This window comes from Dipodomys merriami, unplaced genomic scaffold (genome assembly GCF_024711535.1).
Source record: "Dipodomys merriami isolate MVZ:Mamm:240054 unplaced genomic scaffold, mDipMer1.0.p SCAF_33, whole genome shotgun sequence".
NCBI classification, from domain to species: Eukaryota; Metazoa; Chordata; class Mammalia; order Rodentia; family Heteromyidae; genus Dipodomys; species Dipodomys merriami.
This window is the reverse complement of record NW_027204826.1, coordinates 15,614,266-15,639,965: the sequence shown is the minus strand read 5'-3', so window position 1 is coordinate 15,639,965 and position 25,700 is coordinate 15,614,266. Positions and strand designations below refer to the sequence as shown.

The 25,700-nt window shown below is 46.1% G+C and overlaps 1 protein-coding gene across 1 annotated transcript in view; it reads right to left on the bottom strand.

The window, feature by feature from the left end:
* Agbl1 (AGBL carboxypeptidase 1) overlaps positions 1–25,700 on the bottom strand; it is a 384,335-nt gene that overhangs the window by 219,132 nt on the left and 139,503 nt on the right. Inside the window, exon 18 of the mRNA XM_070042743.1 lies at positions 1,974–2,154. Coding sequence (XP_069898844.1) covers positions 1,974–2,154 — 181 coding nt within the window. The remainder of the gene's footprint in view (positions 1–1,973; positions 2,155–25,700) is intronic.

Genomic DNA, 25,700 nt, shown 5'->3' with positions numbered 1-25,700 from the left:
CCCCCCCTCCATCTCCCTCTATCAGCTGAAGAGAAAAGCTGGGCGGGTCAGGGAGCAGACACCTTTACGAATTCAGGTTACAACTCTGCAGTCCAGTGTTCTTCCCACTCTCTGCAGGACCCTGGGTAAGCCCGTGGAAGGAGTGCCAAGGAGAAGGGGCAAAGTGTCAGAATAGGATGGCACCTCGCGGGGCTGTTCTCCATCCATTTGGTCTGAGAATGCGCAGCAGGGAAATCCCTGGCCATTTCCAGCAGGAAGGTGCCTTGCACCAGTGTCCCAGAGGTGTTCTCTGGCATTGAAGGAACAAAGGTGGACACCTGCAGCAGTGATCCTCACTAGACCCTATGTTGAAAATGAACTACACAATTTGTGAATGGGGACAAGACAGGGAAAAACTGGGAGAGAAGAGGGAGAGGGTTGACACTGTCCAAAAAGAAATGCATTCACTACCTGACTTATGTAACTATAAACCCTCTGTGTACACGCACATGCATGCACGCACACACATACACACACACACACACACACACACACACAGGCAGCTGGGAAATGCTAAGCTAGAAGGCCTTGATCTATGTGAACACGTAAGTACCTTCTTTCATGTACCCACTATAATTTTCTTTTTACAATCTGTGGGCTTGGTTTATATTTGACATAGCTTGAGATATCTGTATTTCATTATTTATAATGTATGCCTTTCTTATGGTAGCATTGTCTTCTCATTTGTTAACCTTTTTAACTTACCTTCATTTTATGTTCTGCCTTTAGAAGTAGTCTATTCTGAGCCATTAAGATTTACTTTTTTTGATGACAGAAATTTAACTAGCATTCTTATTTTTTCATTTTAACTCTAGAGTTTTTATTTTCTTTGTAGTGTGTGTGTGTGTGTGTGTGTGTGTGTGTGTGTGTGTGTGTGTGTGTGTGTGTGTGTGTGTGTGTGTGTGTGTGTGTGTGTGTGTGTATACGTACACATGTACGTTGGTCCTGGGGCTTGAACGCAGGACCTGGGTGCTGTCCCTGAGTATTTTTGCTCAAAGATGGTGCTCTACCACTTAAACCATAGCTCAACTTCCAGCTTTTTTAGTGGTTAGTTAAGGATAAAAGTCTTAGGGTTCTTTCTTCCCAGCCTAACTTAAGTCTCATTTTATTTTTGTCCTATCCCTCTGTTAGTATTGCCTTGTTTATTTTTAAGCTTGGGCTTCTGCTCATTTACTAAGGAAAATCTGAATGGCAAATCATCATTTACATTTTTCCCATACCAAAAGGAATCGATCGCAGCAGGAAGGGGGCTTGGACTCTGCCTACACCCTTGGAGACGAGGATTTGTGAGTGAGTGTGAGTCCAGGAACACCCACGCCCCAGCCACGTGGCTCTGGAGAGGCCCCTGCACCTCCCACTCACAAACTCTGAGGACGCAGACCCTTCCCCACAGACCTCACCCGACACAGGAGCAGGCAGCCTCCTGCCACACACCCCGGAGGCACGCAGAGGCCAGGGACAGAGAAGCAGAGACTCCCATCTACCCTTTCCCAGCGGCTGTTAGCCCAAGCCACGCCCTTGTCTGAAAGCTGCATCTAGAACCCAGTAAAATACAGTTGACGGTCAAGGTGTCTCTGCTGTGAACATCAATAAGCCCACGAACGCTCAGGCAGGCCTTCGCTGTGAAGGAACCGCACACAGGCGCAGAGTCCCAAGTTTGCCACGCTGAGGCAAGCCACTGGGCGACACTGGACGTGAAAGGAGGCGGGCTGGACTCGCTTTGCTTCCTCCCCTCCAGCATTAACTGCCTGTGATGTCATCCCCTGGGATCCAGGGAAACACGGCGGGCCCTGGTGTACTCATGTACTGAAGACGGGCTGCTCCCTCCCATGAAGGAACTGATCTCAGTCACAGCAAGGCCTTCCCCACCGCAGCTCTTGTTTGAGACGGCGATGGGTCAATGCAGGGGTGGGGGGAAGGGGATCACAACGTACTTGCCGTGGACCACACCGTCGGGGTTGAGCATCGGGATGATCTTGAAGATAAAGTTCTCCCTCAGGAGCCTGGCCACGGGGTCCTCGCTCACCAGGAACTCCAAGGCCCCCTTGGCCACCCAGCTGGAGTTGCTCTCCCCAGGATGGACTCTGGCGGTGATCACCTGGTAGGGGCGGTGTCCTGGGGAGAGAGGGAGAGGCGGGAGAATTACATCTGAATGTCTGGAGGTGCTTTCTGTGTCCATGGAGATAATAAGCCTCTGGGGAGTCGGGGATGGCACCCGGACCGGGATAGAGTTCAAAACCGGCATGTTCACTGACGCACAGATCTGACCTGCCATTACCCATCTTCCACCTGCTTGCCTTCCACGTCTACCAGGCTGCAGAGAGTACAAAGTTCAAGCTCAAGGCTGCTTGGTATGAAAAGAAAGCGACTGTGCTGAACCAATCAGCTCCACCGTAATGTGTGATGCTGGATCTCACAGACCCGAGACTGACTCTTATCGCTAAGATTTTAGGCAAACATTTTAATCAATCTGGTTGGAGGCCCTGCCCTCATCTGTGAAGTGAGGACGGGCTCAGTGACCCCCGTATGGTCGCTAGGGACACAAAAGGATGTCAACATAATGTGTCCGGTATCAATATTTTCTCGGCACCAAACGTTCAGCACCTAATTAGCTCCCTTCTTCCTCAAGTGAAAACTAAATATAAAAAACAGCACCGGTGAGGATGCCCAAGTCTGTGGGCCATGAAGTATATATACCATTGCTGCTGCTGCTAAGTTGATGTGACCATTCTAGAAATCAGTTTGGAGGGTCCTGGAAATGGCTAAAATTGTAACTCCTATAGGATCCAGGTGTAGCACACCTGGGCATGGAAATCCAAGTTGGCATGTAGTAGTAATGGTTGCATAGCCATGTTCATGGCCATGCTATTTATAATAGCTCAGAACTGGTTTAAGTGGGTAAATTTGGCATGCATACACAGTGAAGTACTATTCAGCCACTAAAAGGTGAAGAAAATCATATTGCTGCCTGGCTTCCCTCATTTGTAGTAATGAGACTGTGCCTACAAATCTATAAATAAACTATAAAAGATGGTAAAAGGCAAAAAAATTACACTTGGACATGGTAAGTTAAACAGGACTCGACTCTAAACATTCACACAGTGAGACCAAAGGAAGATATCCTTAGGAGAGGATCACAAAGGCTCAAAGCTATATGATCAGATAAAAGGATGTTCATGGAAATGAACTCCAAGATTGGTAGCAAGAGGGTTTTTTTTTTTATTTTACTTTTTGTGATTTTTGTTTTGTTTCTTGTTTTTCCCTTTTTATTACTGTTTTTGAGCTCTGTACTTTTTGTCTTGTATTTAAGTTTTAGGGATGGTAAAGTGGGACACAGGGTGGACTAATTCACCAGTAGTACTTACTAGATGCTATGTTGAAAATGAACTATACAACTTGGAGGAAGGGGGCTCGGTGGAGAAAAAATTGGAAAAAAAAACTTAGGAGGAGGTAACACTGTTCCAAAAGGAATGTTCTCGCCAGGTGCCGGTGGCTCACACCTGTAATCCTAGCTACTCAGGAGGCTGAGATCTGAGGATCATGATTCACACCAAGCCAAAGGCCCTGTGAGATTCTTATCTTGAATTAACCACTCAAAAACACAAGTGCCACTGTGGCTCAATGTGGAAGAGCACTAGCTTGAACAAAAGAGCTCATGGTCAGTTCAAGCCCCAGGACCTCAACAAGAAAAGAAAAAAAAATCATGCTGTTGGCAGGACAATGGATGCACTAGAGATCATCATTCTGAGCAAAATCAGCCAGACTGGGAAAGACAATACAATTGTATTGTAAAGGTAAATACAATTTTAAACATCATGACCACAGAAAGAGGGCTATTATCTCCATGTATAGCTGGGAAAGAAATGAACTCTAATGAATTATATTATTGCAAGCTTTTTTTTTTTTTTTTTTGGTCATGGGGCCTGAACTCTGGGCCTAGGCGCTGTCCCTCAGCTCTTCAGCTCAATGCTAGCGCTCTACCACTTGAGCCACAGTGCCACTTCTAGGTTTCTGGTAGTTCTTTGGAGATAAGTGTCTCACAGACTTTCTTGCCCAGGTTGGTTTTGAACTACAATCCTCAGATCTCAGCCTCTTGAGTAGCTGGGATTACAGGTGTGAGCCACCAGCACCCGGCTATCACCAGCTTTTTCGGGGTTACTCCCCCCCCATCAAAAAAAAAAAAAAGCTTTATCTTGCTTCCTCACGGTTAGCCTAGGCTGACCTAAAACTCTTGACCTCTCTGCATCCACTTTGTGAGGGCTGGGATAACAGGTCTACAAGCACCTGCCTGACTGTATCAGTGTACTTTTACTGACTGTGGTGAGAAGCGTTGGCTGTAATTCCTCATAGGTCATTTACACGCGAGAGGTAGCTTGTCGTACTTCTCCTTAAGCAGGTGTCTTGAACACATTCCAGGAACGTTGGAAGACATGGGGTGGAAAAAAAGTCCAGTAAATTATAGTCTTTGTTCTCTAAGAGACCATAACATTTGTCAGCCATGACAAATACACAAGAAAATAGTGACAAGTGAGCTAATGGAGCTGTGCAAGAGGCCCCCAAAATAGACCTCACTGAAACAGGTAAGGCTGTTGCCAGAGATGTGATGGAATTTGGACTGGGGACTCTCACAGAATAAAGAAGTACCTCTTACCAGAGAAAAAAAGCATCTTCTGAGTAGAGAAAAAAGACTCGAGTGCACACACATGTACACACATGTACACACACACACACACACACACACACACACACACACACACACACACACACACACACACACACACACACACACACAATACAAAGGAGAGCCAACGCACTCCAAACTCAAAAGAATGAGAAGTTGGTACGTGTGGCTAACGCAAAGGACTAGCGGTGGTAGAACATGAATGGAGAAAAGTGGGCCGGTTGTCCGGATGGGAGAAGACTCCTCCTCCTGTGTTTCATTGGAGATTTGAGGGTTTTCCTGCAAGTCAGACATTAACAACAGAGCCAGCGTGCCACCCCTGCCACCGGTCAGGCTGCCCATCGCAGAGTCTTCCCGGCCAAGGGAAGTATAAGCATTTCTCAGGGATAGCACACAGGGCACACACCGCGGGGTGCTGGCCCTTCCCTCCCACTTCTTTCTAAGGACCAGACTCTGATTGGGCTGGAGAACAAAACGTATTCAGATTGAAGGACTCAGCTTCAAGGATCCTTTGGCAAGGAGATATTTCCGTGCAATGCAGCAGTGGCCAATGGGATGTAAAACACTGGACTAGAGTGAATCTTTCTGCAAAGATCCATAAAGGAGACAGTTGCTGGCAAACACTCACTCGTTTGCCTGTCCTCATCTTTTCCTCATCCCATCTTATTCATCGATTGAATACCATCAAGTGAGAGGGTCGTATGGAAGTAATCTGTTACACACCCTGACCATAAAGGAGGGCAGGCTGAGGGTTCTAGTGAATGTCAGCTGGGTGCTGGTGGCTCTCACCTCTCACTCTACCTACTCAGGAGGCTGAGAACTGGGGTCACGGTCAGTTCAAAGCCAGTCTGGGCAGAAAAGTCCCCGTGAGACTCTGATCTCTAATAAACTACTAAAAAACCAGAAGAGGAGCTGTGGCACTTGTCTTGAGCTAAGAGAGCTCAGGGACAGCGCCTGGGCCCTGAGTTTAAGCCCCACAACTGACAAAAAAAAAATATTCACCAGCTTCTGCAATACTTCTGGATATTGGAAAACAATAAGCTGCTATTTTCTGGGTTGTGACACTTGTGTTTCCATTAAAGCTTTAGTCTGACATATAAGTGTAAGATCAGGTTTAAACCCATATGGTTTTGATCCAGATGCGTTCTCTAGAGCTGACAGAAAAAGCGTCCCCTGTTATGAGAGTGTCTGGTATGGTGTAGGAGTTCTTAAAAGAACTACTGAAGCCACTACTTTACACAGAAGGCGGGGACAGTGATGGCTTCCCATCAGAAGATGCGCCAAAGACTGTAGTTTAGAAGAATGACTGGCACTGTCACAGAGAATGCATTCATCACATTAGTCAGGGACAGCCGGACAGAGCACGAGAGAGAGCTAGAGAGCGAGCGAGCGAGCGAGCGAGAGAGAGAGAGAGAGAGAGAGAGAGAGAGAGAGAGAGAGAGAGAGAGAGAGAGAGAGCGCTCCCTGTCTCATACCAGGCCTCACCCTACAGCTCCGCCATTTTCTCCATGAGACGCCCTGGAGTTTGTTAAAGAAACAGAGACTGAGGAGCTCTCTCTCTCTGTCCACCCAGGAAATAATCACAGGACACCACCGACTGGGTGGCTGATGGGCTGAAGGCCGATCAAGGCTGCTGACAGACTTGGTGTCTGCTACGACCTTGCTTCTTGTTTCTGGGATGCCTGTACCCTCCTAATGTGGCAGAGGGCACAAGGGGACATCTCCAAGGACTTCTTTCATAAAGGCACAGATCTCATTCCTACCCTTCCCTGCCACACTCATTTCCCCAAGTCCCTCCAGCACCAACACCATGACTTTTAGGGCTAGAATTTCAACGTGTGGATTAGGTAGGTGGGTGGGTGGATGGGCGGGTGACGCCATATTCAATCCATAGCGGGATAAGTAGTGTCTTACATAATGCAAAGGAGTTCACTGGCTAACTAACCGGAGCTTTATAAATAAGCACGCGGGGTTGAGCCAGACAAACAGCTAGCTAGCCGAGCACAATAGAAATTAACTGGAGGTCAACTTCCCCCCCTCACTCCGGCTTCTTTGCTCACAGTCATTGTGGCTCCTTTCAAAGCAAGCTATGTTGGCATTCAATAAAAAGCCTGTTGTAGAATAAAGAGGCTTGATGAACGCAGGCCCAATCAGCGGCTTATTTTCCGTTCTATAATTCCCTATCACACTCTGTGATTTTTGAACCGTGTTCGTTTGCCACATACTCGATAACAATACTAAAGGCTCCTAAGAAATTTAAAAAAAAAAAAAAGCTTAAGCACTTATAAATTTTTTTGACACCAACTGAACACTTGTATTGTCGGGGAGGGTTGTTTCTACTGCCAGACGGATGTACCCACTACAGCAAATGCCTTAGTTGATAAGCCAGACGCCACACTCTTACAGAGAGAGAGAGAGAGAGAGAGAGAGAGAGAGATACCCACAATGCATTTCTTTCCTCCAGAGAGTTGGGTTGATAATCTGATAATATACCACAAGACCTCTCGTGCTAGTTGAGCATCCTGAAAAAACAAATCAGAACAGGCGTGAGCTCTACTGAAGATGCCAGCAGCCGCGAAAACCTTCTCGAGCTGGTTTTCCCTCTCTGTGATTTAAAGACAATTCACAGGCGTCTCGGTGAGTTAAACTTATAGGACCATCCAGTTGTAGCAGCAAAATGGTACCCCAGAGGACCTGTAATGGATATCGGCTAGAGATAGAGCTCACTGCACCGCGCCGTGGGCTTTTTCCTTGAGATGATTTTAGTCTTCGCAACTCATCTCTGCCACACTTAACATCTAGCCAAGAGACCACCCCCAACTATGACAGAAGCCATGGTTTGGCCATCTCCTAATGATCCAAGTTATTCTACACCGGGTATACCTTAGTGGTGATGACATTTGCAAAGAGAAATAAAGAACGTGTAAGAAACGGAATAATGCCTAACAGAGATGGAACTATCCGCCAATGAAAGGCTGAATAAAAACCGGAGATACGTGATGATGATTCATGGGTGTGCTCACTTATATAGACACCCATCCATTTCTTCCTTCTTTCAACAATGTAATTTTGAAGCTCATACTGGCACTCGGCAAGGGAGTACTGATTCCAAGAGAAAGAATGATTTCTCTCCACACACACCCCCCCCAGGCGAATTAATAATTCTCTGGTAGCAGAAGATTAGCACCCAGATAATTACTATCCAGTGACAACAGGGACATTTGTCCTGACATTTGTGGGACACATTATATGATAGGAATGCAAAAACTGGAAATGGCCTACATATTCACCCATAGGAAACTTAGGAATTGATACACAAAGCAGAATACTATTTAGCCATTAAAATTGGCATGTCTTTTTTTCCATTGACATAGAAAATGTCTGGATAAGATAGTGAATGGAAAAAAAAAAAAAAAAAAAGAAGGATCCCAAAGAAGGATCCCATCTGTTTAGGGGGAAAAAAAAGTCTCTCTACATAGAGATGCATCTGTATTTGGAGTTCATCTGTGTGATTGTTAGGTTTTTTTCTTTGCCCTAGTTGGGCTGTTTGGTCTCTTTAGAAAATAACATTCTAGAGCTGGGAACCGGTGGTTCACGCCTATCATCCTAGCTACTCAGGGGGCAGAAACCACGGAGATGAAGATTCCAAACCAGCCCATGCATCCACACTAAGACCCTTTCTCCATCAAGCCACTTACTGGCCACAGCAGCTATGGAGGAAGCATGAACAGGTGGATCACTGTCCAGGCTGGTTGAACATACAGATTAGACCCCATAGCAAAAATAACAAAAGGGCCTGGGAAGGTGGCTCAGTGGTGGAGTGCTTGGCTAGCATGCAGGAGGCCCTGGGCGCGATTCCTCAGTACCATATATACAAATCAAATTAACTTTTAAAAAATAACAAACAAAAGCCAAAAGAGCTAAGGGTTTGTCCCAAGAAATAGAGATGCCTGTCTTATAGTAAGCTCATGCCCCCAAGTTCAACCTCTGTACCACTAAAAAATAAAAAGGAAAAGAGAAAAGAAAAGGATGTCAATCTTTATAAAGGCAATATATTTTCAAATAGCAGGGCACTGCAAAAGAGGAAGTAGATTTCTACCTAAGTTCTAGTTTTTCAAGGTCAAGCGTCTACTGGCGGTTAACAGGAAAGGGCAGTGGAGAGAGGAAAGCCTAAACTGATAATCCTGAAAAACCACCCAGGTGACCATCTCCCAGGAAGACTGACTACATGGGACTGCGGCTCTGGCTATACTAAAGGCCAGAGTGGGAGACAGTTGGTTCCTGCTTCTTCAGGGCTTTGCAGGATATCTAGGAGTTTGTAGCTCAGATGGAGAGTTTAGGAAGTGCCCCAGAAAATAAATAGAAAGACAGGAACCAGACGGGACTTCTCCTTGAGCTAAAAAACAAACAAGTCAGCATTTTGGTTCCAAAGTAGAAGAAAGAGCCCAGAGAACAAATTGCGATGTAAAGATAAAAGTCAAGAAGCGTGATTGCTGCAAATCTGAAAGAGAGGAGGATAAAAACCAGGTCGGGGGGGGGGGGGAAGGCCGGGGGTGGGGAGGAAGGAGATGAGGAAACAAAAACAGAAAGCACCAAGGAAATATTATTATCATTTGCATCTAAAAGTACAGTCCTGGTACTTCCTCCAGATGACTACTCCTGACATTTTTGAGATTCTGGATTTGATCAACGCAGATCCTCATGTTCATCAGTAAACATTCTACCCGGAAGCTTTCTCCTTGTCCCTTCCTCCGAGTTTTAGATTTAAATGATGCCCCACGCGTTCAAGTGATTTTTTTTTTCCGCCACACTGAAATAAATACAAGGCTTTCTCCTTTATCTCTTAATGTGGTGTATTAGATTGGTCTATCTTTAATTCTCTTATAGAAAAATCTGAGCATATGCAAATGTGTTTAACAATGATCAGCTGACAGACATTCTGTTTGTTCCATCATCTCTCTCCCAAGATGACTTTGAAACAAATCTTATTTATTTCGCCACCAAATGATTTTTTTTGTAGTTATGGCACTGTGCTTTCCTGGAATAAAACCAATTGGATTATGAAATATTACCTTTCAACGTAATTCTGGATTCAATTGTTTCTTTAAGTTTTTTTTTTTTGCATCTATGTCTCCCAGGAGAGGATAGCTGATAATTTGTCTTTTGTGCAAATGTCCTTGTCAAACACCAAGGTCAGGATGAGCTGGAAACTACTTCCCCTTTTTCTCTTCTGTGGGAGATTTATTAAGTTTGGAAGTACTTCTTCCTGAAATGTATGGCAAAATTCTATCAAGAAGCCATCTGGGCCTGCGATTGCGTGAGATGATTTTAATAATAATCCAATTTATATAATGACAAGCCCAAATTATTTCAAAGCACGTTCAAATTATGTACTGACAAGTTCAACCATTTTGATTTTCAGTTTTTCTTCTGCCAAATTGGTCATTAGAATGTATAGTTGCAAGCGGTGTGATCTATATTTTTATAGTTGTTCTCACGTCGTTTTAAATCCTTCTTGTTATACACAAGGGTTTCTGTGATATTGCCGATATAAGGGATGATTTTATTCCTTTTTTTTTTTTCTGGTCCCCAGGCTTGAACTCAGGGCCTGGGCACTGTCCCTGAGCCTCTTTGTGCTCAAAGCTAATGCTCTACCACTGGAGCCACAGCACCACTTCTGGCTTTTTTTGAGTAGTTTATTGGAGATAAGAGTCTCATGGACTTTTCTTGCCCAGGTTGGCTTTGAACCACAATTTTCTTCTTATAATGAACTTAAAATTTATATAAAATTTTGTATCTTTGTCTAGGGCCAACTCCTCTTTGTTGACATTATTTTTTTTCATTAATTTCCTTCCTTTCATCATTCTTTCCTTTCATTTTGTTTTGGCTTTATCGTTTTGGGGGAGAAGGGAGGACACACACCCTAAGATGGAATTTAGATCAGTGGCCTGACATATGATGACATTTTGCAACTGTCATTCATGTGCCAAAAAGTATTCTTGGGTGTAATATTCCTTTTATGCTAACTAGGGCAGGTTGGATGGATGTATTTATGTTTTCTATATTCTTGCTCATGTCATGTCTGCTTATTCTATGACTTGCAGAGACATGATTGTGGATTTATTTTTCCCTATACTGTTGTCGATTCCTTATTTATATTAAGACTATGTGAATTACTCACATACAGTGTAGATTTCCCTGATCAGCTGAGCATTGCGAGAGTTCTCCATTTCTCCTAAGGCATTTGGTACTTATGTTCCCTTTGTAGTAATGTAGCTGCGCTACTTTACTTTTGGTTACTATTGACTCTGTTTATTCTATCTACTTGCTAAATTTCTGTAACTTTTCAACAGGTATTTGTTTCTCAAAGCACCATAGTGTTGGATATTATGTTTTACCCAATTTGATATGCTTTTAATTCAAGCAATTATTTAATTTACATCTATTGAAACTAATGACAGACGTCAAGTTTCACGCTATAACTTTGTTATTAACTCTCCATTTGTTCTAACTATGGTGTGATAGATATTCTGTCCTGTACTACAGGACAGAATATCTATCCTTTTCTCTTTGTTTACCTTAGTAGCTCCATTGTATTCTTATTCTTCAGTTACCCTGGGGATGAGAAGATATATTTTTACCCTTATCATGATATCATCTACTACATTATAATTTCCTCTCTATGTATTAAAAGCCTCAAGACGTATTTGTTGTGTTGTGAAGTCAACGTTAACTTAGATTAAATTATATATGTCCTTTAAATTATTCTTCATTACTTGCTATACTTAGAAATTTCTATAGGTTTCATTTTTGTTTGGTTTGGGGTTTTTTGTTTTGTTTTGTTTTGCTTTTTTTCTGAAAGTCACCCTTCAACCTTTCTTCCTGTTGAAGTCTGCTCCCTAGAAATGCATAGTCTCGTTTTTCGTTTATCTGAAAATGAGCTCATTTTGCTGTCGGTTTCAAGCAATATTTTTTGTGGACATTTAATCATACAGCCTTTTTTCTGTTTCTTTCCATATTCCTTCCAGTGGGGGGGGGGGGCGCGGGGGGGTCAGGCTGCAAAACCTTGACTGATTTTAACAGCTAGAAACGTGTTTCCTCCTTACTCTTAGTCCTCTTAGTTTGCTAATGGCAAAGTACATTTCAGGGCTTTTTTGCATTTTTATTTTTCTACTTGTTTTCCAAGAGAAGGAAAGAAAGTCCTCACTGGAATTTGCCCAGTTCTGAAACTTTCTTTCATTGTTTTACTTTGTTTCATTTTCCTCAGGTTTTTTGTTGTTGTTTTTTTAACATTTCTTTTGAGTCTCTTGAGATACCCAGGGAGATTACCCCAACATGCCCCAATAATGACTTGACTGCTTTCTTATCAAAGGTTCGCATCACTTATTCCTGATACGTATCAGAACAAAACAGAAGGGAGCCCCGGAAATGCCTGCCATGCATGCAGTACAGTCAGGGTGATGGACAGCTGGGAGGTTCACAGACCTTGTGGCCGTTCCTGTTGCCATGTAGAGAAGGACATGAGAGCCTGTAGGACACTTCCGTGGTGCCTGGGAGGAGGAGCACGTTCCCCTACCTCATTCCTTTAGCACTCGGAGTCAGTCTGCAAAGCTGGTGGGACCACTATTATTATTCTCTCTAGAAAAGAGAAAGGTCTTCCTGAATCAACACCCAAATGTTCTTGTTGTTTTCTCATGTATAAATTCTCTGTGTGTATTTTTAAGAGGTGTGATGGAATGCATCCTGTTGCACCAAAACATCATGCTTTGGGATGAAAAACAAGCCCCAGTACCTTGTGAACCAAGGGGAGAGGGGGGAGGGGGGAGGGGAGGGGAGAGGGGCAAGGGGAGAGGGGAGGGGAGAGGGGCAAGGGGAGAGGGGAGAGGGGCGTGGCTCTGCCTGTCATTCATTGGGCTGGATAAGGGGAAATGAAAAGCTTTGGAAATCTCAGTCCAGACGCAGCAAGGAAGGCTCTCATAGTAGTGTGCAGGCTAGGTTCTAGGGTTATCAAAGGCAACCTGAGATATGGTAGGTATATACTAAACATTTCAGTCAATAATTTCAACCCCCTTTAATTGCTTACATTCATCCATTCTCTCTCTCTCTCCCTTTCTATATCAGGGCTTCAAACAGGAGGCAAAACTGCATGGTGCTTCATCGCCTGTATGGCTTCCCAATGTTTTGATGCGAGTCCATGGGAGAAACTGAGTGGTCAAAAGCCAGGCGGCAGAGCAGACGGCGGACACCGCCGTGACCGACTTCAGAGCACCAACTTCAGTGTGGAGGTGGCGCTCCCTCCCTGGTCCCAGCCTGGGGAGGTGATTTCTCCCCCTCCCCCAAGTTAGGAAGGATCTGTCTTACACTCATGCTAAGATCTTTCTGCCCCACATACCATCCAAGTGAGAAATGAGCCCCCTGGATAGCCTTGTGTGACTTGTGGCTAGGGCATGAAGAACTTCAACCCTCTCCTATGTCTCTAACCTTTACCACACTTCACGCCCAGCTCGCTACCCTCCAACAGAATGCAGTCCAGACACTGAGAAGATGAATCAAATAAGGCTACCCCCCACACCCTGCCAAATAAAACCCTCAAAGCATTCTGATCCATGCCATTCTATTTCCCAATATTACAAAATAGCATTTATTATTATTATTTTTTTGCAAAAGGTATTTTTTCCTTCTTATTCTGTCCCCTCCAGTCTAAACTGTAGGGAAAGTGGTCTCCTATAATGGGTGCAAATGAAAAGAAAATCAGCAAATCTATTTCTGGGCAATTTTCAGATAACCAAGAGGAAGTGGTGTAAACGGAACCTGCAATCACCATTTCAGACTCAGCATAAATACCCGTGAATTCACCGGCATCTTCCCATCCCGGGAAACCACACAGACTTTTTTTTTTTTCTTTTCCTGAAGACGGCGTTATAGTATAATAGACTGGAAATAAAAAATAATACATCTGGGCTCTAATGATACATAATACACCCGCCATCATAATGCCGTTGTTTGGATTGGGTTTGAGAAACTTACCAGGCGCAGAAACAACAGTGTGCAATGCGTAATCGCATCAGGAAAATTGCAGGCAGATGCGGGGAGCCGCCCCCGCCCCCCACCCATCTATCAGCTGGAGTCCCGTCGGGGGACACCCATGGCTGCTGCCTTAGATCTGCCGGCTCCCAAGCCCACACCACTGTCTCTTTGGCATGTCTCCCTAGAATTAATCCTGCCAGAAAGAAAGCACTAGCCCGCGTCCTCAAGCTCAAAGAAGAAGGGACCCAGCACCTACGGAGGTCATCGGGGATGGGGGTCCAGCCCCTAGTGGGTGTCGCTGAAGGAGCGTCACCTGCAGAGAAAGGCCCAGGCTCTAGGCCAGGATGGAACCCACGGACCCGTCGCTCCTAACATGTTCAACCTCATGCCTTGCTATCTTGCTATTCCATTCCCACACACATACACACCCAGCTTACACATATGATAAGTCACTAAGAGGAAAGAAACTTGTACAAGGAGAAAACTATCAACTTCACCAAGACGTGTACGAGGAGAACGCTATCAACTTCACTCAGCAAACTTGGGGATCCATCCTAATAAATAATGCTGTTCCCAGGTTACATGCGATGTTTCATGTCCCCCCTCCCCCTCCCCTTCTATTCCTGCCCCTCCCCCCCCATGGTATTTGAAATTCAAATGAAGCCAAGTTCTTGGAAGAGGGAGCCTCGGGTTCTGATGGCAGCTTCCCCCGGAAGCTGAGAGCCTGGCCGGCCATGCCACGGAGACTGCTCAGGCTGTTTTCTTGCAGAATTAGACACATCGGAGGAAGAGAGCAAGGGGAAGAGGAGAAGACTAAGGAGAAAACAAAGCAAACTCACGTGGAGTGGAAATTGTCAAATAAACAAACAGGACCATTCTGTTTGACCAGCAGGAAACCTTTCCTCTCCAATGCATCATCAGGAAGGAATCCTAGTTTTATTACACCTCCCCCCTCCCTACCTCCCAACCCATTCCAGCTCCATCTAAGATAACTGGTATCTAGGTAGCAGAAAAACCACCAATTGAGACCAGCACCATGAAGAGATAGATTATGGTCCCCAGGCATTAAGGATCAACCGAGGAGGAGAAGGAGAGAGTCTGAAGTGCCCCCCCCTGCCGCCCTGGCCCACCGCACCCCTGCAAGATCAAAAACCTGACACACCCCCAACAGAGTATCGGAACACCGGAACCATGCTGGGAAATGTTCATAGCAGCAAGATTTGCTTTGAGACCTGGAAAGTTTTACTGGAGGGGGGAATGCTGTTGTGATTTCAGGTGTGGTAGTCGCAGGGATGTCTAGAGGCGTCTGAAGAACAGGGGAAAGTTGGCGATGGGAAAGTGACCTGGCCATCTAGCTACTCACAACACAGAAGGGCCGGCCCATGGTGGCCAGCCTTTGTTTGGAAAGCTGTCTGTTTAAAATTCCGCCGTGGGCCTGCTGGTTTCTGACCCAGAGGTGACCAGAGGGAGAGAGGGAAGAGAGAAGAGAATGGAAGGAACAAGAACGGGATGCAGATTAACATGACTGCAAACAGCCCCGGCAGGCGGCCTGTCACTTCTTCACGCGCCTAGCCTGACAAGGGGACCTGGGGCTTCCGGTTGCACAGCAGCCTGCCTTTTATGTGTCAGCCATTTACATGCACTCACCCCCGTGAATGAGGTGTGTTCACAGATGGCTGGGCTGCAAGAAAGAGCCTCTGGCGGGCAGAGAGCTCCGGGGCCATGGGGACAGCGGGGTCTGGTGGGGAATGGAAGTGATGGGTTCCAAATCTGGAAAACGGGAAGCCACGACCCACAGGTATAAAGTCTTGGCTGCTTCCAGAAAAGCTGGGGCTGTCCCGGGACCGGAGCGTTGCTCTCTGCGCCCCCCTCCGTCCGGCCCCCACCCGTCCCCTCCTTGTAGACCTGTGAGATGTTTGCAGTGGTGGCATTCAGCAAGGAGGAGACCGGGCCGCATGGGGACATGGGGAGATCTCCACAGGCGCCACCCCCCTCCCCAACACCCCACATCCAGAGGCCGGCCCGCCACATCCTTTCACTCTGAAGCACTTCAGGTACTTATGGAAACTGTTCCCTCAATGTCAAGTGACACCCCCCCCCAACTCCCCCATTGATCTAAGGTTAAAAATTAACAGAAGACTTCTTATTGGGGTGCAGAGTTTTTCAAGACCTGCCTCACTAACGGGTGGTGTTCACTCTAGGCCCCACCCCACTGGTACCCCACGTGCGCCCCAACCCCCCCCCCACAGTACTGGGCACCCCGCTTTGCAGTTCCACCTCCCAGGCTTGAAAATACTCAGTGGAAAGTTCCAGAAGTAAACGATTTGTGCGTGTTCTACAGCTTTCATCGTGGCAGACGGTTGGCAGCCCTGTGAGCCCCAGCCCTGGCACCGAACCGTCAGCCTCCGCTTCTTCCACGGCAGGAGGAGAGTAATGAATCGTCGCTCAGCTTTGTTGGGGCTCTTGTGAAAAATTACCCATGATGCACAGAACCGACTGGACAGGAAAGAAATGCTCAGGGAACACTCTTCGTGGGAACCTCGCAGATCTCTCGAAATAGCCCACTTGCGTGAAAAGTGAGTAAAGTTAAAAAATTTAAATTGAAAAGACACACAAGTCGAGTGCTGGTGGCTCACGCCTGTCATCCTAGCTACTCAGGAGGCTGAGATCTGAGGATCACGGTTCAAAGCCAGCTCGGGCAGGAAAGTCCGTGAGACTCTTATCTCCAGTGAACCACCAGAAAACTGGAAATGGCACTGTGGCTCAAAGTGGTAGAGCGCTGGCATTGAGCTGAAGAGCTGAGGGACAGCGCCCAGGCCCAGAGTTCAAGCCCCAGAACTCCCCCAACCACCACCAAAAAAAAAAGCCAGTTGCCAGCTCTACTGATTCAGCCCATACGTGAACTTGCGGGGTTGGCAGAGGGTCCCAATTTCCTCTGTCCTGAGGGTCCCGGGGATTCTAGATGACTTCTTGCCAAGGACATACTCTCCCTACACCCCCTAGAATAAATAAACAAATAAAAATTTAAAAAAGAGCCAGGCGAGAGAAGGCCGCCGATGGGAAGGGAAAGAATTTCCACTGACACACCGGCATCTTCCGTGGTGATCGCCAGTGACGGGAAAAGGAAGTAAGTGGAATTTATGTGACAGTTTAATAGGGTTTTATGAAATACGGTATTATCTTAAAGTGCACCTGAGCAAGGCCGGCAGCGCGTTGGGTGAAGGCGGCTCTAGGTGAGGATGGCGCTGCCTTTTTCAACTCTCTGCCATCAGCCTTTGTTCGCTGCGGTGTCGTGGAAAGACTCGTGTGCCTTGAACTGCAGGCATTCACATTTCAGCGTGCATCCAGTTCTCCGAAGCCCGGAGAGTGTGGCAGGACTTAAAACCCCCGCCCAGAAACTGTACCCTGCATCTTTCCGGCCGTTAGTTTTTCCCCCATGGTTCTCAGCTATCACAGGAAGGAAGAATGAGGGCTATGAGAAGGATTGAGCTGTAGTGCCATCTCCCCCCTCCCCCCCCATGTCATCTTACAGATCCATTACCAGCCACCATTTCCACAGGGGATGGGGTCGGGAGGCTCAACGTTGGCCTCCAGATCACCACATCCCGGATTCATCAGGAGGAGAGAGAGACCTCCAGGCCTCCCCCACAGACGAGCAGTACCCACCCACCTCGTGGGATGATTCGGAACTGGTGATCAGCAAGGCTAACATGCCCCAACCAGCCACACGGAGATGTCACTCTGCAGGAAATAAGCGTCTCAGTCATGATGTAATGGAAGGAAGGGAGCCTCTGGGACCTGATCAGGAATAATGAAAATAGAAACCTGCAAAATCAGGACTTTTTTTTTTTTTAAGCCCTGACCAGGAGAAACAGCGCTTTCTGTCGCAGAGTTATTGAGACCCAGAAATGCAGCTAGGCTGGGAAAGCCCAGCCTACCCACACTCAGGGGTTTCTCTCTCTTTAGCATACCTGGGTCTCCCAGCTCGGATTTTTAGGCCAAATCAGGCACACGTGTGTGTGTGTGTGTGTGTGTGTGTGTGTGTGTGTGTGTGTGTGTGTGTGTGTGTGTGTGTGTGTGTGTGTGTGTGTGTGTGTGTGTGTGTGTGTGTGTGTGTGTGTGTGTGTGTGTGTGTGTGTGTGTGTGTGTGTGTGTGTGTGTGTGTGTGTGTGTGTGTGTGTGTGTGTGTGTGTTTCAACAAAATCTGTCCCTTGGGGCTTCGGACAGAGCCACCTGATGGATAGAAAAGATCAGATTTGGGGGAAAAGGTAAAGCCAAAGCTAGAACTACATCAGCCATGGCTCTGCCCCATTGCCCTAGCCAGAAAAACCCACACAACCTAATCTTTAACCATGCAGATCGGATGTAGCTTTCCCATACTAAAAAAGTCACAAATGAGTATCGCTTAGCTCTGGCTCAGTCCCTCTAATCTGCCTGCTGTTCTTTTTAAAAAAAAAACAACACCAAACTTCTTTAACGTTTTTAGTCTCTTCAGATAGTGGTACCAAGAAGTTTGCCCTCGACCTATCAGTTTACAAACACAAAGCACCTTAATCTATTTCACCCCTACCAGTATTCTCCCCCCCATCTCTCCCCAAGCCTCCAATGGTTCAGAGAAGGGGGCATGTAAGAGCTAATGGCGACATGGCAGAGACCAAACCCTCTCCCAAGAGAAGCCTGGCCTCACGCTTGACTGCGAACCACACCTCCTCTTGCCAGGTGCGTGGCAGTCCTGAGACCTGGCAAAGGGTCTGGGCCAGGAGAGGCTGTCTGAGAGTGGAGGCAGATCAACATTGAAGCGGGGTGGGAACTCCACGGGGAGTCAGATGTGGAGTGGCTCCTCTGGGCAGCCAGCCACGTGGGACCCGTGCGGAACCACTACACTGGCATGCACGGGTTTCAGACAGACAGCCCCGCTCACCAAGTGCTACTGTCATTGCCGGAGGGGCTGGGGTGGGAAACTGGATTAATAAACTTTTAAAAAATGATCCATCACCACCAATATATCAATGAGGTGAGGCAAGACTCTCCGTATCCCCTCCCTCTGTCCTCACTCTTACTGCCAGGGTATTTAGAAAAACACCACCATGAAGTTAAGCACAAAGATCTCCAGGGCACCCGTGAAAACGGAGCCGTGGGACATAACATGACGCTCGTCCCTGTAAGGTCCACAGTCAGCCGACAGACATTTCCTCACCGAGTGCCCAGATCTTGTTTCACTTGAGATATTGTCAGTGGCTATCACTACGTAGTTCCACATAGAACTGCAGAGTCCTACCCAATTCAGAACTGAGTTACTGTTTTCCTGACTTCACTTCTAACATCCAGAAGCACCTTCACCAAACACTCTGGATTTTCGTCCAAGTAGACTGAGGGGTAAGGAGGCCCGCAGAAATCAGCTGGCCTCAGCTGAAAGCCTGTCCCGTCCCTACAGCTCACGCCGCAAGGCCTCGTCCAGGCCCGGGTGTTAATGATCAGTTATTAACAGCCACCGGGCCGCAAATCCTATATTCAGCACTTTGCACACTTAATTTCACTTAATCTCTGCCATCACCAAAGGATTTAATGGCACCTGTTTAAGTAAAACAAATAGCTGACAGATGTGACTTGTGCTCTTGGAGAGAGTCCTTGAAAACAAGACAAGGACTTGAACCCGGGCCTGACAGTGAGACTCAGACTCTGCCCTTTCTTACGTACTGAGCCCTGACCAACAGCTGTCTGTCTGTTTGATCGGTCCAAATATTGTTGGCCTTACTATGCCCCGAAGGTCTACCTGAGCCTTCATTTCCTTTGTAGGGCAGAAGAGACTGCTCTTCCGGCCTGATTTCTCACTGTGCTTCTTGCTGTCCTTGAGGCCCTGCCCACCTGCCTCTCCAGGTGAGCTTTCCCTGCCCAAGCATGCCAAAGCCTCAGATTTAATCTTTGGCATGTAGAACTCTCCCACCTTCCCCTCTAGTCCAGCCAAACGGCTGGCCCCGGCTTTTCAGAGCACGTCTGTCTGCATGCCGGCCCCTCTGCCACTCTGGGCCATTTCTGTTTGGTCATGGCTCAGGTCCCAAGCATGTCAAGGTTATTTCTCTGCCCTGAGAGCAGAGCTTCTAAATACTGGAAGGGTGCCAAGGCCTCTTTGAAAGAAGTAATTAATCACAGTAGAAGAGGCGTCCACGCATATGGCCAATTGCACATAAAAACTCAGCCTGCAGAATTTCAAGAAGAATATCACCCAACTTTTTCTCGAGGACGTGCTACTGAAACCACAACGAGTTAATTACGTGAGGGTCGATGAGGTACACTGGCCGAGGTAATGGCCCATTCGGCAGCAGGCCATTTGAAAGAGATGTGAGACCCGTTTCAAAACTTGGAATTGCTTTGACCATTTAATTATGTGTCAGAGACAATGAGCCCCATCAGAAAAAAAGGAAGGGGGAAAAAAAAGACAGAGCGAGGGACAGGCCTCCTAGCTTTGCCGGGCACACAAATGGCTTCTCGGGGCTCGCAGGCACCGCACGCTCACGCCTCCCTGGCCTGACCTGTTTGGCTGCTCAGAACTTGTCGTCTGGGCTTGCTTTGTTTGTGCCAGTTCCTGTCTAAGTGGAATGATCCTGCCCGCTCTACAAGCCTTAAGCACCACCTGAGAGCTGATGGCTCTCAAGAGTCACTCCTCAAGTCCCGGCCTCTACTCTCAACTCCAAGACCCCGAGACCCAGGCGCCTTCCCACGCAGATGCTTACGAACCCAGCTGCCCTCAGTTCCGTGCTCGGCTCAGCTCTGCCCATCCCCGACACAGCGTGGGGAACGTACCAGACCTCGTGGTTAGTGGAAAAGAGGGAGATCTGCCGTGAGAGAGGTTAAAGGGAGAAGCAGAGCAGGGCTGGGCGCGGGGAAAGACATTCTACACTTAGTATCATTGATCCTCCCGTGGGAGGTTTGAAATGGACGTGACCAGCAGCCACCTGAAAATAAAAACAGACATGGAAGGACAGAAGGAGAACTAATACAGCAGTGGTATTCACTGGACCCCATACAGAAGATGAACTATGCAACCTGCGGGTGGGGACGGGAGGGAAAATACTGTCCAAAAAGAAATGGACTCTTTTACCTGACTTATGCAGCTGCAACCTCTCTGTATATCTCACCTTTACAATAACGATGAAGATGTTTAAAAAGTGGATGCACATTCCTTTAGCCTTGCCCGGGAGCTAGACACGAACCTCCAGTGGAGTCACGTGACCCGCGCTGCCCCACGCCGGCTCAATGTGTGGAAAAATCATCCTAATACCACGTTGGCTGCAGTTGGTACGACTCAACGCTTAGCACTTTCATTGTCATTTGGTTCATGGCATTGAAATCCTTTTTATTGATCATGATTATCATCATGATCATCATTTTGGTGCCAGTCCTGTAGCTTGGGTTCGGGGCCTGATTGTTGCCCCCCGAGGTTTTTTTAGCCCAGTTCTAGCACCCTAGCATTTGAGCAACACTTCACTGCCAGTTTTTCGGTAGTTAATTGAACAGAGGAGTCTCACAGACTTTCCTGTCCGGGCTGGCTTTGAACCACGATCCATCCTCAGTTCTCAGCCTTCTGAGGAGCTGGGATTACTGGCATGAGCCACCAGCACCCAGCTCTAAAGATGATTTCTTAATGAACTATTGATGCCAGTGCTTGATACTAAATTAAATAGCCTTCTGCCCATAACATCTGTCACAGATTTCCTCAGGGCTCTTTCGTAGCCTTGAGTCTGGTGAGATTTTGAAAAATCTGTCTCTCGATTGTGGAATTCTGTATGTTCCAATAAAGCCTATTTATTTAAATAATTCATGCTCAGATCCTACTGTATGTGAGTTTTACTTTGTGGTTGAAAGGGTACAATAGTATATATTATTATGTTTGGGATGATGTAGTAGCCCTCTTTATTTCTCACTGGCTTTTCTTCAGTTCTCTCTCATTTGATGTTACCTTTACTATACAACTTTTCTGAATATCTATTGGAGGACCTTCTGTGAGGTGATCTAACTAGGTCCTTTTAGCAGGACAAAGAGAGATTCACCATCCAGTCAGAAATAGTTGAGTTTAATGCAGTTATATGTATTGGTATTTATATACAGTCATTTGGGCTTATTTTGTATTTTCACCTTTTTCCCCCTGTGCTTTCCCCTCCTACATTCCGATCTACACTTCCCTATGACAAAGCTGAATGCATTCTGTTTTCTCTTCTCACTCTCTAATAGTTTCAAACTGACAGATTTTCATGTCTGGGTTTTTTAATGGTTACCTTTCTGCTGTAACTCTTCTGATCAGACTTTCAAGTTATTTGAAATGCATTTCCCTCCCCCTGCCCCAAAACGGTAGGAATGTCAGCATGCCTTAGAGACCCATTCAATACAGACTCCCATAAGCCTGCTCTTGCCAGCTAGAGTTTATCATATTAAACAATGCATTAGTCTAAGTAGCTAATCTTCATCTTGGATTTCTGATGGAAACATATCAGCATTTATGATCACCATCCTTTCTTACACAATGTACCTCCATTCCGAAGGGCGTCCGTGAGCATTTTGACTTGGAGATGGTGTTGCTAAATACTCTTCACCTGCGAGGGCTGAAATTATTCTTGTTTGACTTTATTCTCTGAAGGACACTGGGCCCCGTGGCTCCTGTGTAACCGTGGTCTCTTTGGAGGTTCATCTTTTTCCCATTTTTTTCGTCCTGTTGTTTCCGTGTAGATATGGATTGATCTTTCTTTCCCCTTGTATAATACTTGGAATGCACTAGTGAAAGATGACAGTCTTGCTGGGAGGCGGCTCGTGCTTGTATATCCAGTTACTTGGGAGGATAAAATCGGGAGGATCTCGGTTGGAGGCAGAAAAGTTTGTGAGAGTTTCTCCACCCACAGCTGGGCAGAGTCACACGTGTGTGTCACCTCATGCACCAGGTCCATGAGACTCTCTTCACAGAAGGAAAGCTGGACGCAATGAAGTGTACCCCAGATTCCCATGTCAATGGGAAGCCTAAACATAGGCAGATCACAGCTCATGGCAGGAAGTAAGACCCGACTCCCAAAATAACCAGTGGGTGGGGAGGAGACTAAAAAGGAACTGGAGATGTGGCTCGGTTGAAGAATGCAAGATAGCACAAGGCCCTGAGTTCAAATCCCCAGGACTGCCATAAAAACCGGCGTACACTCTTGTGTCCCTTCTGCAAAATTCTCAGCTATTGTTTCTTCCAGTGCTGTTTCTCTTCCATTTCCCACCCCCCTCCCCCTGCCGCTCCTTCATTGTCCACTGGAAATCTTATCAGACAAAGGTTGGAAGCCCCCAACATACACTCAGTATCTCCAGCTGTTCTTCTGGAAAGATATAACCCCCCTTTCTTATGCCTTGTTTTCAGAGTGGATTTATGCCAATGCATCAATCTAGGGTTAAATGGGTCCCATTCACTTTGAAAACTCGTACTATATGTGTTTTCACTTACACAGACTTCTAGTAATTTCTCATAGCCACCTATTCCTGATCCATTCTGGCCTATACATACACATATGCATACACACATATATATTTTATATATATATATATATATATATATTCATTTATCACTCTGAACATTAAATGCGGCAACATTAAAGTATTATACCTGAAATTACTCACAGTTGTTATATGAAAAACAATCTGCAAATACATCTGGAAGTTTTCCTATTACCTGGAATGAATGTGATGGGGCTTTATTATTGGTTTTGTTGGCTGCCTTTCTTAGGAACGGTGTTAGAATTTTTGTTTGTACGCTCATTTTGGAAGTGGATTTTTCTTGGCGGTTTCCTTCCCCCACCCCTCTCCTTCCTCCTCCCCCTCCTCCTCCTCCTCCTCCTCCTTCTCCTCCTTCTCCTCCTCCTCCTCCTTTTCCTCCTCCTCCTTCATCATCCAGCATATTCTCTCATTATTCCTCCCCATCAGTGTCTAGATAGAATCTGGGAACTCCATCACTCTACCAAGGAAAATGTCTTTTCTCTGGAATGGAGAATTAGAAAAGCTAGCCATTGGATCCCTAAGGGTGAAGAGAGTTCTCCTAAAATTGAAACTCACTGAGGGCAGAACACAGCCCAGGGACTGAACTGAGGAGCCCCACCCACAGCCTCTGGACCTGTCACCACACTCTCTCCTCTGCTGGACCCGGCTGGCGCTGGGGTCTCTGCACACCCCACTGAGCAACAAAATGCACCAGCAGCCACTAGGTCATTACCAACATAGCTCGGCCTGCCCACTTCCCAATTCAAGCTAGTTCTTAGGAACTGGAGTCTGGTGGATTAACTTCACTGAGCTTCACTTTTCTCAATTATAAATGGGGATTACACATAGACTTGATGTTGCAGGATGGTAACGATTATTCAATGAGCAGATATGAAAGAACGCTGCCTGGCACAAAGAGTTAAGTGTACGGCCCGTGAGCGTCTGTCTGTATCTGTTCTGCTTTATCCTTCTTGGGTCTTAACCAAGTTCCACTGGGTTCCCTTGAAAGGGTGGTTTTCTGCCATCATCGGAGACTCAAGTCCTCTTTCGCTGAAGAAACGGGGAATGAATGGAGAAAGTAGGAGGGGGACTGTGTTGCTGCCTTGGCTAGATAAATTTCCTGAGGACAATCTGAGATAAAGCCTGAAAGCAGCACATTAAATCAGGAACCTGAGCGACTTCATGGAAATACTGACTGCCGGGTCTGGGGACAAAGAGCGGATGGAATGGAAGGTAACTTTCCTCACAATATGCACAGAATCTACTCTGATTTGATTCAAGCTTCTCAGGGGGAAAGAAAAAAGATTTTTTTTTCAAGAATTATGAAAAGGCAGTGCAATCAGAGTCTTCCATTATCACCAGGATAAAATATCAATTTTTGTCAGGATAAAATGAAGCACAGATTGGCCCTGATAGGGAAAATTAAATTTCTAGCTTCTGCTTGATTTGATATTTATCACTCCTTTACCCTAGAAATGTTCTGTCACAAAACATTTAAAAAATTTTTATTCATCACACACCCAAACAAACTTAAAGGCTCTCAGAAAACAGAGCTGACAAATAACAGTTATGATTGAGAGGAAATCAAAGAGCTGAGTGAGGGGAAAAAAGGGAGGATAAAGGAAAAAGATCAGAAGTATGAATAATCTCGGGCAGCTTTGCGAAAGGCAAATGGGAGTAGAAAGGAATACAAGAATGGTTCATGGTGAGAGGTAGAAATCCTATCACCCACTCTGGATACAAGGCTACCCAAGTGGTGGATGTCAAACCACGGGGATATGGTTGCCAAGGCAACCACATCACTCCGTCTTGGGGACCAGACACAGAGCGTTACCCTCAGCCAGCACTTACCATTGTCATGTTTCCCTACCCTGTGTTTTAAGATCGGGAGAATGCAAAACACTCAAAATTAGTTCTTCAAAACCAACTTGCTTACCGTAGAAAATGTTGAGGATGCTATCTATTGATAGCGTTGAATCTCTTCTACTATAGATTTTTTAAAATGAGGCTATAAATTCTAGTTAATTTTTTAAAATTACATCTCTTTGGGCACTGGGATGGGCCCTTGTTTCAGTTATCCATTGCCTCCTGTACAAGGGAGAGTTTTCTTTCCCTCACAGGGGTAGTTCTTGAAATGTAAATAAATCAATGACACATGTTTCAGTGATCTATCAATCAACAGGCCTTCCCCAGTTGTGTCAACACTAGTGCCATAAAAAGTAATAATAATAAAAGCAGGAATTAGGACATGAGCTGGTATCTAGTTGATATGCTATCTACCAATTCAATGTATGAAGACTGTCTCCTAATGCAGACAAGGCACTCTCCTAAGTAACTTGAAAAATAAGAAAAGTGATGGACAAATTGTGTCTGTCTGTCTGTCTGTCTGTCTGTGTATGCTCATGAGCTAGGGTTTGAACTCGGGGCTTTCGTTTTTTGTTTGTTGTTTTCCCAA